At 44.1% G+C, this 16536-nt stretch overlaps 1 protein-coding gene across 43 annotated transcripts in view; it reads right to left on the bottom strand.

The window, feature by feature from the left end:
- DPP6 (dipeptidyl peptidase like 6) overlaps positions 1-16536 on the bottom strand; it is a 714691-nt gene that overhangs the window by 265006 nt on the left and 433149 nt on the right. For all 43 annotated transcript variants that reach the window (XM_039524563.1, XM_039524587.1, XM_039524562.1 and 40 more), the window contains 2 exons: positions 11728-11842; positions 1598-1696 (listed from right to left, as the gene is read on the bottom strand). In XM_039524563.1, the coding sequence (XP_039380497.1) occupies positions 1598-1696; positions 11728-11842 (214 nt within the window). The remainder of the gene's footprint in view (positions 1-1597; positions 1697-11727; positions 11843-16536) is intronic.

Genomic DNA, 16536 nt, shown 5'->3' with positions numbered 1-16536 from the left:
GGCACTGGATCCAGACCTTTACCAACAATTCAATGTGGGAGTTAAAATGCCTGCCAAAAATTAGAGTCTAATAAAAACGTATAGATATTACCAGCATGCAAACAGTTTGGGAAAGTTTGTATTTGCACAGGGGGAAAAAAAAGAACATTATATTGTGCAGAAAAACACATTTTAACCATGAAAGAAATTAGTTTTTGAAAACCTCTAAGTGGAGCTGGAAAATTCTCCTGATGTTTGTTCAAATAAAAAAAAATTGCGTTATCATCCCACAAATATTCTAGTGGCAGAGTTTAGGTGCAAAAATATTCATAGGAATAGGATATTATGAAGCAAAATAATCAAAGAAATTCACCCGGGGCAAGAAATGTTTCATAATAGGTGTCTGTACAGTGCCCAGAGCAGTGGAGCGCCTTCTTGATTGGGGCCTTTAGGCATGAAAAGGTTCAGTAATAATGCTAAAGAATGGTTTCTGAACTTCTAAATGCAAGAAGTATTTCCACCTTTATTCTCCCCATAGATTGCAGTACTGGGAGAGACATTTCAACAGGTGTGCAGAAACTGAAAAAGGGCACTCACCAGCCAGAAGTCCTCTGGCAAGTAGCCGATTGGTTGCAGTGGCATACACTGCCTGCAATGCCTTCTCCACCAGCGGCTAGTGCAGCAGAAAAAAAGGTGGATGGGGCTGACCAGAGATGGATGTGCTTAGGGTGCCTGAGGGATGCACTGATCCAGCCTATTCCCTTGGCAATCTCTCTCCCCGCCCCCCTCCAGAGATTAAAATTGCTCCCACAGGGTAGAACCCCTAAAAAAAACAGCGACAGCGAGGACCTGGTTCAGCTCCCATTAAAGTCAATAGAAAGATTCCCATTCACTTTAATGAGAGTCAGGTTGGTCCCTAAATGAGCTGTCCAGCATGGCGTTGCTTCATTCCAGCAAGAGCCGATTTAGATTGTAGTAGATGCCAGTGGGGGGCTGGAATTTGCATCCGTAGAACAATCTCCACTGCTGCAAATATGGTGTACATTAATTCTAGTATTATTCTGTCTCTTCCCCTTGGTACTGGAAAATATAGATTGCAAGACAGGATAAAAAGAATACATTGCTCACATACAAGGAGCAGACCAGCTGTTGCTGGACCACTGTGTTGCTAGTTGCCTAGCAACGCTTCACCTCTCTGCCTGGAAAAAATATTTTGGCAAGGGGATGCATTATGAAAATATAAATCAGAAGATTTATTTATGGTAAAATAAAGACTGACCATGATAGTGCTCTAACCATTTGTTTTGACAACCTGTTGCATCTTGTCAGCTACCAGGGTTATAAGCTGTTTGGAATAGGGGCTTTTTCACTTCATGTCTGAATGGCACCTACCAACAGCCCTGATTGGGGCCTCCAGGGGTTACTGACACATATGTGATGCTGTGTATAATGGAGAAATATAATGTACACATTTACCCTGAGGAAAGCTGGAGTAAGAATGTGGGTACTAGAGACACAAGTCAGGAGAAAGAGTGAGAAAAGGAGGGAAAGAGAAAGACAGGGAGAGGAAAGAATAAGTGAGAGTAGAATTATTGTCAAGTGTGCATGTAAGACTCACCACTTATCCACTTGGCCTCTGGGTCATGAATTTTGAAATCAGCACTGAACAGATCTTCCACTGTTATCTTCTTCTTTTGAGATAGGCTGTTATCTTCAACTGTGAAACATTCAGAAGGAAATAGGCGTTATTGCTCATTTGAAATTTATCTGCAAATGCAACATTTGTGAATGGCATACAACTCCCCATGCTGAGCTCTTCCACATTTCAGAATAGATGGGAGAACACCATGGCCCGAATTCTCAGTCATGTTAAGGCCCCTGTAGGCAGGCTGAGTGGTATAATGCGACCTCAATGTAAAGTCAAATTTTGGCCCAATATTCTGAAATTCATATATACTGTGTATTAGGAGCAAATGCCGGGTCCCAATGACTACAAAAGGACCAAGATCTGATCAAAGTATGTGTTTTTTCTGAACAAAACTTGGGTTATTTTTTTAATGTATTCGTCATCGCAACAGACATTATTGCAGAGATTGTTCTAACACCACTGGTTAAATTATGCCATAAATTAAACATTAAAATAGTGGGAAAAGAAAAACAAAATACAAGTCTAGATTGAGAAAGGTGGTTAGGCACCTAAAGATACAGATTGGTTCTTGGTGGGATTTACAAATTATTTCAGGGGGAGTTAGGTACCTAAACTGGGCTTTTGCAAATCCCACTAGGTGACTCTCTGCATCTTTAGGCTCCTTTATAAATCTTCCCCCTACTCAGGTACATTTATAATAAAAAGACAAAACTTCATTTGCAAGAACAGTGAAAACAGAGCCGCTCTCTGGATTATATGCACATAATTTTGAGACTCTGGAAGACTTCTTAGTAGCTGGCAGAGGGATAGGCTCAGCATCATTCACCCATACTGCGTCTCCTAATGATGCTACTTCTATTGCCCTTCCTTCCCCGCCTCCCCCCCAAAATGCTTCCTACATATCTTGGATGCTATCATCACAAACTCTCGTGCACTAGGACAGGACTCCCACTATATAGCTTCACATAATAGGAGGAGAATCAATTTCAACATCAAAAGTGTAGAAATCTTGGTACAGAAGACCACAAAACAGTAGCAACTGCTCTATGGCAGAAGGACTTAGAAAGAATCCTTTGAGTCTGGAACTCATCCAATGGTACACTGAGATACAATAATAGGGAGACAGGGGAATTCAAACGTAAATGCGAGCAAGTCTTTCATTATCTGGCACTCTCTCTATAGGGCCTGGGCAATCCTAACACTCCAAAGGAGCAGAGGATTAGGCAGCACTATTGTTCCCCTCACACACAGAGAGCAGCCTTGCTGAGGCACAGTCTCTCCTCCTCACCATCACGCTGCTGGGCTAATGGGTACAACGTAGCCCACAACATGCTGTGGAGAACATTAACCTCAGTTAGTGGGCTGGCCTATGTACCTTCAGGTTGGAGACTAACCAAGGACCCTGTTCTGTGTTTTGAGCAGCTGGAATAAGGTGCCTTCAGCCAACACCACACACTCACAAAGCAATACAAACAAAGCTTCCCCATACCAAGCAGGAACCCAAAAGTCTTTCCCCTTCCATCTCCCTATACTGTTCCAGAACCAACCACAGGAACCCACCTGCTTCCCACAGCTCCACCTCCAACCAAGTTCTCTCAGCCCTTTATAGGAAACATGTGACTCCTTCTCAGTTGGGTCTGATTATTGAACAAGGCAGACTGGGCCCAGCAACACTGTAACACCTTACCACAGCTAGAGCAGTAAAACCCAGATTTGTGCAGCTAGAAAAATAGGATTTCTGGTGTCTTGCTGGTAGACAGAAACTAATATCCCAGCAGGATAAGGTGGCTTTAAGCCACCTTTGCATGCCTCATATTCTGGAAAGGTTACTATAACTTATGCTCAGGTCTCCTCTGGGCAATTACAATAACAGGAAATTCAACAACAGAAATTCAGAAAATAAAATAGAAAAACATTATGAGGGGTTTTTGCCACTGTTTTAGAACAGCCTGCGTGATGCTAGGCACACTAGGTCATGCTCATGGCTCACCGACTGTGCAGCTGCCGGTAGTGCTCAGTGAGCTAATGTTTTACAGTGACTGCCTTTCACACTATCTCTGTGCCTGTGACACCTGCTAAAAATTTAATAGGGAATTGGATGCACTTACTTATACAGTTAAAGGTCAGACTTGAAGGGAACAATCTTGAAGTGTATCTCCAGAAAGTGTTAAAGACTAAGGGTACCTCTACACAGCAGCTGGGAGGTTGCTTCCCAGCATGGATAGACAGACATGTGCTAGCTTTGCTTGAGCTGGCATGCTAAAAATAGCAGCAAAGCCGGGGTAGCACAGGCGATGGCTCGGACTAGCTGTCTGAGTATATAACTAGGGGGTCTGGGCAGGTTTGTCTCTGAGCTGCCTCACACACAATCCCCAGTTATGCTGCTATTTTTAGCACTCTAGCTTGAGCACAGCTGGTGGTGTCTTGCACTGGGAAGCATGCTTCCAGCTGCAGTGTAGACATACCCTAAGGCCTGGCCTACACTAGGGTGGGGGGTCGAACTAAGGTACGCGACTTCAGCTACGCGAATAGCGTAGCTGAAGTCGAACTACCTTAGTTCGAAGTACTCACCCGTCCAGACGCTGCGGGATTGAAGTCCGCGGCTCCCCCGTCGACTCCGCCACCGCTGTTCGTGGTGGTGGAGTTCCGGAGTCAATGGGAGCGCGTTCGGAGTTCGAACTATCACGTCTAGATTAGACGCGATAGTTCGAACTCCGAGAAGTCGAACTCTACGCGTCGACCCGGCAGGTAAGTATAGACCTACCCTAAGAGGAAACATGCATAAAGTCATTGCTTAGCTTTGCTTTCCAAATACAGAGCCTGATCCTGAAGATCTTCCTTAGGCAAAACACCTACTCAAGTCAATGAGAAGTTTGATTGAGGACTCACTGCAGGATTGGGCCAACTGATAGCAAGCCTCTCTTACTTTGTTTTGTTTTACAGATTAGTTTCTATCACCTTTTGTGAGAAGGGGGTAAATATTGTTTGGTAAAGTATCAATCCTACAACACTGGATTCAAGGAAAGTTTTTGGGTGTTTTTTCATTGATGTGAATGTGCAGCTGGAACTGGCCCTGCATTTCAAAGCAGGTTGGAAGAGCTGCACTCACACAAACCTGTATTTGAAGCCACAAACTACTATGGGTTTTGTGGGCAATTTTGCACAAGCAGATTCTCACTGGCAAATATCCACTAAGACAAGCAGATACAGGACTTGAAAATGCTGCCGCTGCAAGTCTAAAGGAATATAAATGACTGAAATCTCACAGTTTTAGTAGGGCTTTGTAAAATAAGAAATAAAAAGGCAGTTGAAAATTAAGCACTGTTGTTACTAATTAGACTTTCTAATGCATGTAATGAACTCAGATCATAATTTATGGGCTAGCTTAAAACAGGGAGAGTGACCTGTTTCTTAAACATTTGAACCAGCATGAATCTCAGCCTAACCGGAAATTGAATCCAGAGTTAAAACCTTTTTTAAAAGTTTTGATCAATTTGGAAGAGAAATTGAAAAAGGTATATAAAACCCTCTTCCTCAATTACTGGGCTCCAGCCACCTAACCTCCCCCTTCTCCACACCTACCACTTACCTTTCTTTCTGAAGAGCATGCCCTGACTCTGACCCTGCATGAAAACCCCACCATCATGTGCTAGGCATGGATACAATTAATCACTGCTGCTTTGGTTAAAGCTGTATTGTAATCCTGCACTCAGGATACCTGCACTGGGGTGTATGGGGTGCCCAGGAGGGGTAGTACCATTGATGGGGGGACTTGTCGTACCCCTTCGGGGGTGGTCCATCCACTTTGGTCCCCACCTGTCACTCAGCTCTCACTTGTGGCTCCAAGTAGCTGCAGCATGCGCAGTGGCCACACCCCGGGCAATGGCTTCGACAGGCTGGCTAAACCAGGTGAGTGTAACTGATGGGACTCAAACCTTCAGTGAATTAGGGATATGCCTACCCTGCATGCAACGTCAGCTCTGGTGGACTGGGTGAAAAAGATCACTAAGATCCACCGGCCAAGAAGGCGGTTCTGCAACGCTTTGTGGACAGCCAAGGGCTTGACGAGGCACGAATGACGTCAATGCCATCCACTGCAACCAAAGAAGTTACCAGTCGTGACAATTTTTCGTACCATTGGTGTCTGGCTTCTAAGGTCGAGAGAGTGGGATTGCTCCCATGCAACGGCTCTACCACTTAAAAAGCTTTCACGCACAGGTCCTGTGCAAATCATCAAACATCATCATCATACCACCCAAGTCCTGCGGCGATGGGGGAGGGGCAAAGCAACAGGTGGAGGTTACCACTGGGAGTCGTAGTCCCAATCCTGCACGCAGGCGGCCTGTGGATAGGTGGTCGTCCAGCTCTGTACCTAGGGCAGCAGAGTTGCCCGGCAGCATCCCAGGCATCTGAGCAGCCCTCTTCAGGACAGCACTGCTCACTCTAGTAAGGGAGGGGCCTAGAAAAGGTGGCCTAAAAATTGCCTGCCCTACAACAATTGGCCAGCAAGCTGCGGCTGGCAGTTTAACCCAACCTGCGGCCGAAACCAAAAGAAAAATGTGAGGAAACTTACCATTGGTGTATGGAATGTTTGTACCCTCCTGGATTGAGAAGCTGTTGCAAGACCTGAGAGAAGGACAGCTCTCGTTGCTAGAGAACTAGCCCGCTACAACATCGATATAGCAGCATTAAGTGAAACACGATTGCCTGGGGAAGGTTCCTTGAGTGAACCAGGAAGAGGTTACACCTTCTTCTGGAAGGGTAAGACTGAGACAGAGGACAGAATACATGGAGTTGGTCTGGCAATAAAAATCTCATTGATGCATCAACTCCCAGACCTTCCAGTGGGTATCAATGAAAGATTGCTGAAATTACGCTTCCCACTAAATGCCAAACGTCATGCCACCATCATCAGTGCATATGCACCCACTCTAACATGCTCTGACAACTCAAAGGAACAATACTATGAAGATCTCGACAGACTGATCAAGGCCACACCTGTAACAGACAAACTACTCCTACTTGGAGATTTCAATTCCCGAGTCGGGGCTGACAGCGAGAACTGGAAAGGAGTAACCGGGCCACATGGTGTAGGCAAAATGAACAGCAATGGACTACTCCTTTTGAGCCTTTGTTCTGAAAATGACCTGACCATTACCAACACTCTGTTCTGACAAGCGGAAAAATACAAAACGACATGGATGCACCCTGGGTCCAAACAGTGGCATCTGATAGATTATGCCATTGTCAGAAGGCGAGACATCCGAGACGTACTGATCACCAGAGTAATGCGAGGCACAGAGTGCTGGACAGATCACAGATTAGTCAGGATGTCTCTTCAACTTCACATCGCTCCCTCTCGGCACAAACGCCCTAAGCATGTGCGACCTGCTTTCAACATAGCCAAACTGAAGGATGCTCAGTGTTTCAACGATTTCCAGAGGAGTCTTAATGACAAACTGACATCCCATAGACAATTGATCGGTACTGTAACCGAAAAGTGGGACCAGTTCAAGCAGATAGTGACTGACACAGCAATAACATCTCTTGGACCAAAGAAAAGAACACATCAGGATTGGTGTGATGAGAACCAAGAAGAAATATGCTCAGCACTGGAAGTAAAGAGAAAAGCCTTTATCAAATGGCAGAATGACTCCTCAGTCTCTAAACGGCGCCATTTCAAGTACCTTCAGAGCAAAACACAGAAAGACCTCCGTCAGATACAAGACAACTGGTGGGAGAGCAAAGCCAAAGAAATTGAGCACTATGCTGAGACTCACAACTCAAAGATGTTCTTCAGTGCCATTAAGACTGTCTATGGACCTTCTAAACCAAGGACCACCCCATTGCTCTCATCAGACAACACAACACTGATTAGAGATAAAGAAGGCATCAACGAAAGATGGCGAGAACACTTTAGCAACCTTCTCAATAGACCATTAACCGTGAATAATAATGTCCTCAATGAAATTCCACAACAACCTGCTCTGACAGATCTTGACTTTCCGCCCACTATAGATGAGATTAAGAAAGCTGTTAGCCAGATCAGTTCAGGAAAAGCTCCTGGAAAAGATGGGATACCAGCAGAGATATACAAAGCAGCAGGTCCAGCAGCACTAGCAGCGTTCCACAGCGTGATCATCAGCATCTAAGAGGAAGAAAACATACCACAGGACCTCCGCAACGCTACTATTGTCTCTCTTTTCAAGAACAAAGGCAGCAAAGTAGAATGTGAAAACTATAGAGGCATATCCCTCCTCTCCATTGGTGGGAAGATCATCGCCCGAATCATCTTGAACCGCCTAATAGCCAGTATTTCCGAGGCAAATCTACCTGAAAGTCAATGTGGTTTCCGACCTGGCCGGAGCACAGTCGACATGGTGTTTGCTGTCAGACAAATACAAGAGAAGTGCATTGAACAGAATATGCACCTGTATGTTGTCTTCATAGATCTGACAAAGGCGTTTGATACCGTCAACAGGGAAGCCCTTTGGACCATTCTAACACGACTTGGCTGCCCAAGAAAATTTGTTCAGATTATACGCCTTTTTCATGACAGCATGACAGGCAAAGTATTGTCTGATGGAGCCACATCAGCCCCCTTCAATATCACCAATGGCGTGAAACAAGGATGTGTTCTCGCTCCTGTCCTATTTAACCTGTTCTTTGCATGCGTCCTTAACCATGCAATGAAAGATCTGGACCGAGGTATATATCTGAAATACCGGCACGATGGTTCACTTTTTGACCTCCGTCGCCTGAATGCAAAGACTAAGAAGTGCAGAAACTCCTTCTTGAGGCACTCTTTGCCGACGACTGTGCTCTCATGGCTCACACTGAAAATGATCTTCAGCACATTGTCAACAAGTTTGCTGAGGCCTCGCAACTCTTCGGACTAACTATCAGCCTCGGAAAGACAGAAGTTCTTCATCAACCTGCACCTGGATCAAATGCTTCTGTCCCGAGTATCTGCATTGATGGCACTCAGCTTAAAGTAGTGGAGAACTTTAAATACCTGGGTAGTGTCATATCCAGTGATGGATCACTGGACAATGAGATCAACGCACGAATATCCAAAGCAAGCCAGGCACTTGGCTGTCTGCGTGTCAAAGTTTTAAACCACCACAACATCCGGATGTCAACAAAACTGTTTGTGTACAGAGCTGTTGTTCTCTCATCTCTTTTGTACGGGTGCGAAACATGGACATTATATAGGTGTCACATCAAGCAGCTTGAAGCATTCCACATGCGCTGCCTCCGCAACATCATGAAGATCCGCTAGCAAGACAAAGTGCCCAACCTCAAGGTCCTCAAGAGAGCCCAGATGACAAGCATCGAAATGATGATCATGAAGTCATAGCTATGTTGGACCGGTCATGTCAGCCACATGGATGCCAACAGAATCCCCCACTAGCTTCTATATGGTGAGCTCTCCCAGGGCATCCGGCATATAGGTCGTCCACGGAAACGTTACAAGGACACCATCAAAGCCAATCTGCAGTACAGCAGTATCAAACCTGGGGACCTTGAGGATGCCGCCAGCGACAGAACACAGTGGCATGCAACAGTCAGAAATACCTGCATCGCCTTTGAGGAAGACCGCTGCCGGCGTCTACAAGAGGCACGCGAACAACGTCACAGAGCATCAGCAGCGCACAACCCACTGACCGCGAACTTCCCATGCACCATCTGCAGCAAAATGTGCACCTCTAGAATTGGCTTGTACAGTCGTCAGAGGGCACACCATGAGACCAACAATAGATGATTTGCTCAGATTTGTCATCATCGGATCGATGAACTACCAAGAATCCTGAACTCAGCTGTGGGTTCCCAAAGTGCCTCAGACTCTACCTACTTAGGGTATTTGCATCATGCTCATGATTGATTCCTGAAGATATATGCACTGCAAGCCTGGGGGAACACTGCAGAGTGGGCCACTGGACCAGTGGCTCAAAGCAACAGACTAAACTGAGAGCTGGTTCCAGGTAAGTGATAGATCTGTTAAATGTAGGTATGAGGGAAGAGTAACTGGACAAAGGAAGAGGTTTTCAGCAGCGGGCCAACAGGAAGAGGACTACTGGTATTATAGGGGTGGCAATTGTAGGATTGAGTCTGGGACACTATTATTTACAGTGACACTACAGTAAAATGACACTACATTTTATTTGCTCTGTATGTTCCTATAGTTATATCATATATGTACATTCCATGAGACAAAAGGTAGCCCTGGGGAGGGATAGCTCAGTGGTTTGAGCATTGGCCTGCTAAACCCAGGGTTGTGAGTTCAATCCTCAAGGAGGCCGTTTAGGGATCTGGGGCAAAAATTGGTCCTGCTAGTGAAGGCAGGGGGCTGGACTCAATGACCTTTTAAGGTCCCTTCCAGTTCTAGGAGATTGGTATATCTCCAATTATTACCTATTACCTATGTATGCACACATGTGCTTACACACACACACACACACAATTATGTAAAAATAAGAGCTTACTCATCATATCTGTTCCCTATATGTCTTTTGAATCACAGCAGATTACTTCAATGACAAATTGTTCACCAACTACTAGCTCTGAAGATTCAGTGCAGGAAAATGTCTACCTGCCTAGATGATGCAAGCTGAGTCAGCAGAAAACCTAAAAAAATAGCTCAATGTGCCCTGAACAGAAAGATTCATCTCAATGGGGTGTTAACTTTGAAACCTAACTATGAAGTTTAAACAGTAACCTTAACTACTTCGCTGTGGATCATTTTAGCACAAACATCCATCTAATGTGCTTATCCCACAATGCCAAACTGACAGCTACATCTTTTCAGGTGTCAAACACTGCAACTGCCCCCTACCCCATCTAGCCAAACCTCTACCTTCCATCTGATAAATCCTACAATGCAGTGTTGTGTTTCCAATACTAGGACCCAGATCGTCAGCCCACTGATCTTGGCATAGCTATACTTAAGTCGATACTGCCATGTCCATTTACACCAGCTGAAGACCTAGTTCAAAATTCTGCAGCACACTTAAAATTTAGAGGGCTGAATCAAATAAATTGAATATGGTATCAAGTTAAATAGCAGAAGGGATAATGTAGTGGTTGTCTAATTCATTTTCATATTTAATGTAATAAATCAAGAAACGCAGGTTTCTATCTGAGGCTGACACAGAATCTCTGGGATTGTAGACTCCAGCCATCTTGCCACAGAAGGTAGGTCAAACTTACTAAGGAGTACATGGAGCACTGGTACCTACACAAAATTTGGTGCAATCTTGCTCCCACAGCTTGCATTTGCATGCCCTATGTTCTTCTCTTTCCTGTTGCTTCCCTTTGTCTCCTTTCCCCGTTTTGGCTCTGGGCTTCTTATCATGTTGCTCTGTAGGCCTGCAACCACCCACCTGTTCTTGTTCACAGAGAGCCCTCTCTTTTCCTCCGACAAACCCATCTCTTCAGGGAAACCTTCCACCCTCCATCTTTAGCAACCACTAAACCTTCCTGTTACTGAATTGTTGTGCTATGTCTTGTCTTACATTTGTTTCTCTTGTCTTGTTTGGATTGTCAGCTCTTCAGGGCAGGGAAAGCATCTTACCTCTATTCTGTAAATAGCCATGGAAATTTACGAGCCATAGAAATACGTAATAATCAATAAACATAATGATGTCACATTAAAATTCAAGCCTATGGCCTCTGCCTGGTACTTGGCAGTTATCGTAAGAGAAGTAATTTACAAAGGCTAGGCGTACAGAATATGGCTGAAAGATGAAATTTAAAGATGACCCATTGGGAAGTATAAATTATTTACTCCACTACAAAGCTGTGTAGTACACGGTTGTGTTTTACAGTCTTAGAAAAATAAAGAGCTGGGGTCTGATCCAAACCCCACTGAAGTCAAATGGATCCTTCTATCAACATAAAAGGGCTTTGGATCAGGACTCTAGAGAGTCCTGATATAAAACAATGTTCTGGACAGTGTTATGCACCCAATGTTAAAGGAAGCTAAAGAATAGGAAACTATTTGATCTCTACTTTGCATTCACTTTATCATGTCTCTACCCTTGGAAGTGCAAAATTACAAAAGAAAAACAGAACGCAAGCGAGTTAAAGGTTATAAATACCTGGAGTCAGGAGTATAACAGAGGTGACAATCAGGGAGCAGATAACCAGAATAACAAGTAAAGCAATTGCAATTCCTTTCCAGTTTCTTTGTGGAGGATTACTCCCCACCAGCTCCTAGAAATAACAAAGGACAGGGAATATTAAGTAAAGACATCAGAACAAGGAAACAAACTACAAAATTCAAACAGCAATGCACTTTTTCCAATATATTCACACTGTACTATATATTGCAGTGAACATGGTAGCACAAACAGCCACTCAGACTACAGTTTATGTCATTGTACCATATTCTGGTGTTTATCTGATTCACTCTCAATCAAAGTATAAGACCAATAAATATGATGAGCCAAATCCGTATCTGAGATGATTCCTCTTGGATAACTGTGTGTATCTATGGGAGGAGCAGCTAGAATGCTTTGAAGGGAGAGTGGAAAGGGTATCCCCTGTACAGTCACCCTTGTTGCACTCCTTCCTCCTCACCCTGCCTTACCAGCACAGCTTGTCAGCCTCAGTCTGCTGTGACAGCAGTGCCCAGGCATACCTCCTCGGGGCTAGTCAGCACTCACAGCTATGCTAGGGTACCCTCCCCGATCTCCTGCGCTTGCAGAGTGAGGGAGGTCATATCATTGCTTCTTCCTTTGTGGGAGTATTTGGTGTGGGAGCCCCCTCCCCCAGGGCACAGGTTTTGGAGCAGCCATCATCTGGCACTCACTGTACAGGACGTCATAAATATGTGTAGTCATCGTATCTAAAATGGAAAAGAGTTAGATCAAAAGGGCTGTGAGATGCACATTCCATTAAAACAGCCAAGAGTCAGAGTCACAGGTGGGTGTGAACAAGTGCAGGAAGTCTAGAGGGAGCTACTGTCGTGTAAACCCTACCTTCTCACAACGCCCCAACATGCATATCGCACCAGCATAGCCTCATGTAGCCCAAGACTCGCTTAGACTCACGCCCACTTACCACAGTGTAACAACTCCCTCCCCTCTCCTCACTGAGTCTGAGTGTAAGGAGTTTTAATGTGACTTTCAGGAAGTCTCGCACCAAGGCATCAAAGAGGAGTACAAAGAAAAGCAATATACAGGAGGGTGTAAGTAGATAGAAGATAAACTAGGCCACCCCCCTCCTTGACTTACACCTTTTTCTTGCTCCTCAAAACATACTGCATCAACGTAGACCTCCTTCTGTTCACTGACTCATCGGAAGCGAGTCTTACGCATCAGCTCTGAGCCTGGCCCCAAACATTCAAAAAGCCACACTGCTATTTACTGATAAGATGGAGAGTATTGAGGTTTTACCATATAGTTTTGTTTCTGATCTCTCTGGCATTTCTGAGTGAGGGTTTTATGAAGTGGAGGGACAGCTCAATGGTTTGAGCATTGGCTTGATAAACCCAGGGTTGTGAGTTCAATCCTTGAGGGGGGCATTTAGGGATCTGGGGCAAAAATCTGTCTGGGGATTAGGCCTGTTTTGAGCAGGGGGTTGGACTAGATGACCTCCTGAGGTCCCTTCCAACCCTGATATTCTATGAAATCATCATCATTACTCCCATAACTGCATTGGGCATCATCACTGATGAGCAATCAACCTGTTGTCTCCACCCCGACAATTGTGTGTCAGTGCTTGAGTCTCCACAAAGTCCATTCTTTCACATTGTCAATCCATCTCTTCTTCTGTCTATCTCTTCTTCTCTTCCCCTGTACTATTCCTTGGAGGATGATCTTGAATAGACCAGATGGTCTTGTTACATGGCTATACCACTTCAGCTTGAACTTCTTCACGGTCATCAGGAGGTCTGTATATGACCCAGCACATTGGGTGATGATGTTGCTGACCTCTTCATTAGTGACGTGGTCGAAGTAGGAGGTGCCCAGGATTTTAAAGAAGCATCTCATCTCTACTACCTGTATTTTCCATTCAAGTTCTGCCATAAGGGTCCATGTCTTGCACACAAACAGAATAATGGAGATGACCAATGTGTGCAGCAGTTTCAGTTTGGATTCCAGGGAGATGTTCTTATTTCTCCAAATTGGCTTTAGCTTTGCCACTGCTGCTGTTGTTTGCACAGTTCTTGCCTGAATTTCTGCCTTGGATCCTTCATCATTGATGATTGTCCCCGAATACTAGAACTGTTTCACTGTGTCCAGCTCTTGTCCCCTGACAGTGATGTGTGAACTGATCTCATCACGTTTGTTTGCCATCAGCTTGTTTTTTTCTGCCCTGATTTCCATGCCATATTTTGCGGAGGTTTCATCCAGTCGTTTCACAAGGTTGGCAAGTTCATCTTCACTGCCTGCCAGGCCACTGTTGTCATCAGCAAACCAAAGATTTGAGATTGTTCGCCCCCCAATGCTGACTGTGCATATGTGATCTTCTAGGGCATCATCATTATGTGCTCCAAGTAGATGTTGAACAGTGTGGGCGAAAGAAGGCAGCCTTGCCGGACTCCAACAATGGTGCAAAACCACACTCCTATTGTGCCATTGACGAGAACTGCACTGCTGGCCTTGGCATACAGTTGTTTAATGGTAACAATAAGCTGTACTTCTTCATGGTTGCTCAGAGAACTTTGTGCCACATTCTGTCAAATGCCTTCCTGAAGTCAACAAATACGTGGTAGATGTCCTGCTGGTGTTGTAAGTTCTTCTCACATAGAACATGAAGGTTGAAAATCTGTTCTGTGGTACTTCCAGCCTGTTCTTCAGCAATGATGTTCTCTGCTTGTGGCTTCAATCTGTTCAATATGACTTTCAACATCACTTTACTAGGATGGGTAATTAAGTTTGTGATCCGGTAATTTTGACACAATTGCAGGTTGCGTTTCTTTGGCAGAGTGATGATTACTGACTGTGTCCATGTGGAGGGCCTCTCACCAGTCTGTCAGATCTTGTTGCAGAACTTCGTGAGTACATCTAATATTTCTCCTCCGAATTTCATAAATTCTGCTGAGATGTTGTCAATACCTATAGCCTTTCTGTTCTTGAGTGATTTCACAGCTGTGTCCACTTCTTCATATAGTATTTGAAAGTTATCATCCTATGCTGAATCTGGGCTGTCTAAGACACTAGGATCTCCATTTGTCTGGTGGTTGTATGGATCAGAGCAGTAGTTTGTCCACCTATTGATGATGTCCCTTTCTTCTGTAAGACCTTTCCCTTCTTTGTCTTGAACTGCGTTCGCTTTGGTCCATCTTTTCTTCGTCAGATATTTTTCAACCTGGAAGGCTCATTTGCTATTTTTATTATTGATACATTCTTCAGTTTTAGAGCATTGTTTTTCAAGCCATATCTCCTTGGTCACCTTCATTCCTTTCTTGATCTTTCTGCCAATTGCTCTGTATTTATCAACACCCTCAGTGCTGTTCTTGTCTCTCTTAAGTTCTCTTCTACTGTCACACACTTGTAGTATTTCATTTGTGACGCATGGTTTTGTCTTCTTACGATGTTTCCCAAGGATGTCCACTGCTGCCTCATTCATTACAGCATCAAAATTGTTGGTCATCATTTCTATATCTTCCTCTAGAGCAAGCAGCAGGGCAAATTTTCAGCCAATCATTGCTTTAACCATTTAATATCACAGTGGTACAAGTCTATGCTCCTACAACAGACTATGACGATGAGCAAATTGAAGATTTTTACAATCAGCTCCAAGACATCATTGATAAGGTACACAAGAAAGATATCCTGATTGTACAAGGAGATTGGAACACTAAAGTGGGTACTAACGCACAGGCAGATTGGTGAGATTATTGTGGCCCTTTCTGTAATACGGTAACCAATGAGAGAGGATTAAGACTTTTGGAGTTTGCCAGCTATAACAATCTGGTTCTTGCAAACACATTAGGTGCACATAAAGCATCCAGACAATTAATATGGCATGCACCTAATGGTCTACATCACAGCCAGATCAACCACATCATGGTGCAAAAACGATTTCGTTTTGGGATTAACAGAGCTAAAACAAGGAGCTTCCCTGGTACTGATATTGGAAGTGATAACCACCTTGGGATGCTAAATTTTTGGCTGTGGCTAAGGAAAATTGTCAGGCCAAAGTTCACCAGAACCAAGTTTGACTTAGAAAGACTTAGAGACTAAAACATACACATTCACAGGATCTTAAATATTTATTGCACCTTCTCCCCGCCTTAGTTTCCTAGCTTCCACTGGATTTCCCTTAGCAATTAAACATCCAATGGACTTTGCTTTCTGACCAGGATGAATAATCACTCAGCAAATCTGGGCTCACAGCTATAGCAGCACTAAAACCTTCACATCTAGACACTCTATTAATTTGGGATTTTGCCTAGTTTGAAGAATTATGGATGATGGTGAGAAGTCACTTTGCACTGGTTCTTTTTTTTTTGGCCAGCAAAAGTGTTTTGTCCAAATTAAGTACATGTGGAGTTCAAAAGAGTAATTCCATTTGCTGTGATGTGGAGGTTTTTTTGTACAAAGAATGTCACCCCAATGATAAGTAAAGTGGAACACTTGTGAAAATCTCACTCCCTTTGATCTTGGAGAAATGCTGGGGATAATGCTATATGTCAGTGGCTCTCAACTTTTTCCACATCATGAGCCCCATATCACAACAAAATAAAATTTTGGAACCCTCCTTTAATGTGAAAGCAGCAAAGAATCCTGTGGCACAAAGAATACTTGCCACTACTTGCATCCGAAGAAGTGGGTATTCACCCACGAAAGCTCATGCTGCAAAACGTCTCTTAGTCTATAAGGTGCCACAGGATTCTTTGCTGCTTTTACAGAACCAGACTAACACGGCTACCCTTTTGATCCTTTAATGTGGTTTGG

Source organism: Mauremys reevesii, linkage group 2, assembly GCF_016161935.1.
Source record: "Mauremys reevesii isolate NIE-2019 linkage group 2, ASM1616193v1, whole genome shotgun sequence".
NCBI lineage: Eukaryota > Metazoa > Chordata > Testudines > Geoemydidae > Mauremys > Mauremys reevesii.
This window is presented reverse-complemented; position numbering and strand designations above follow the sequence as displayed.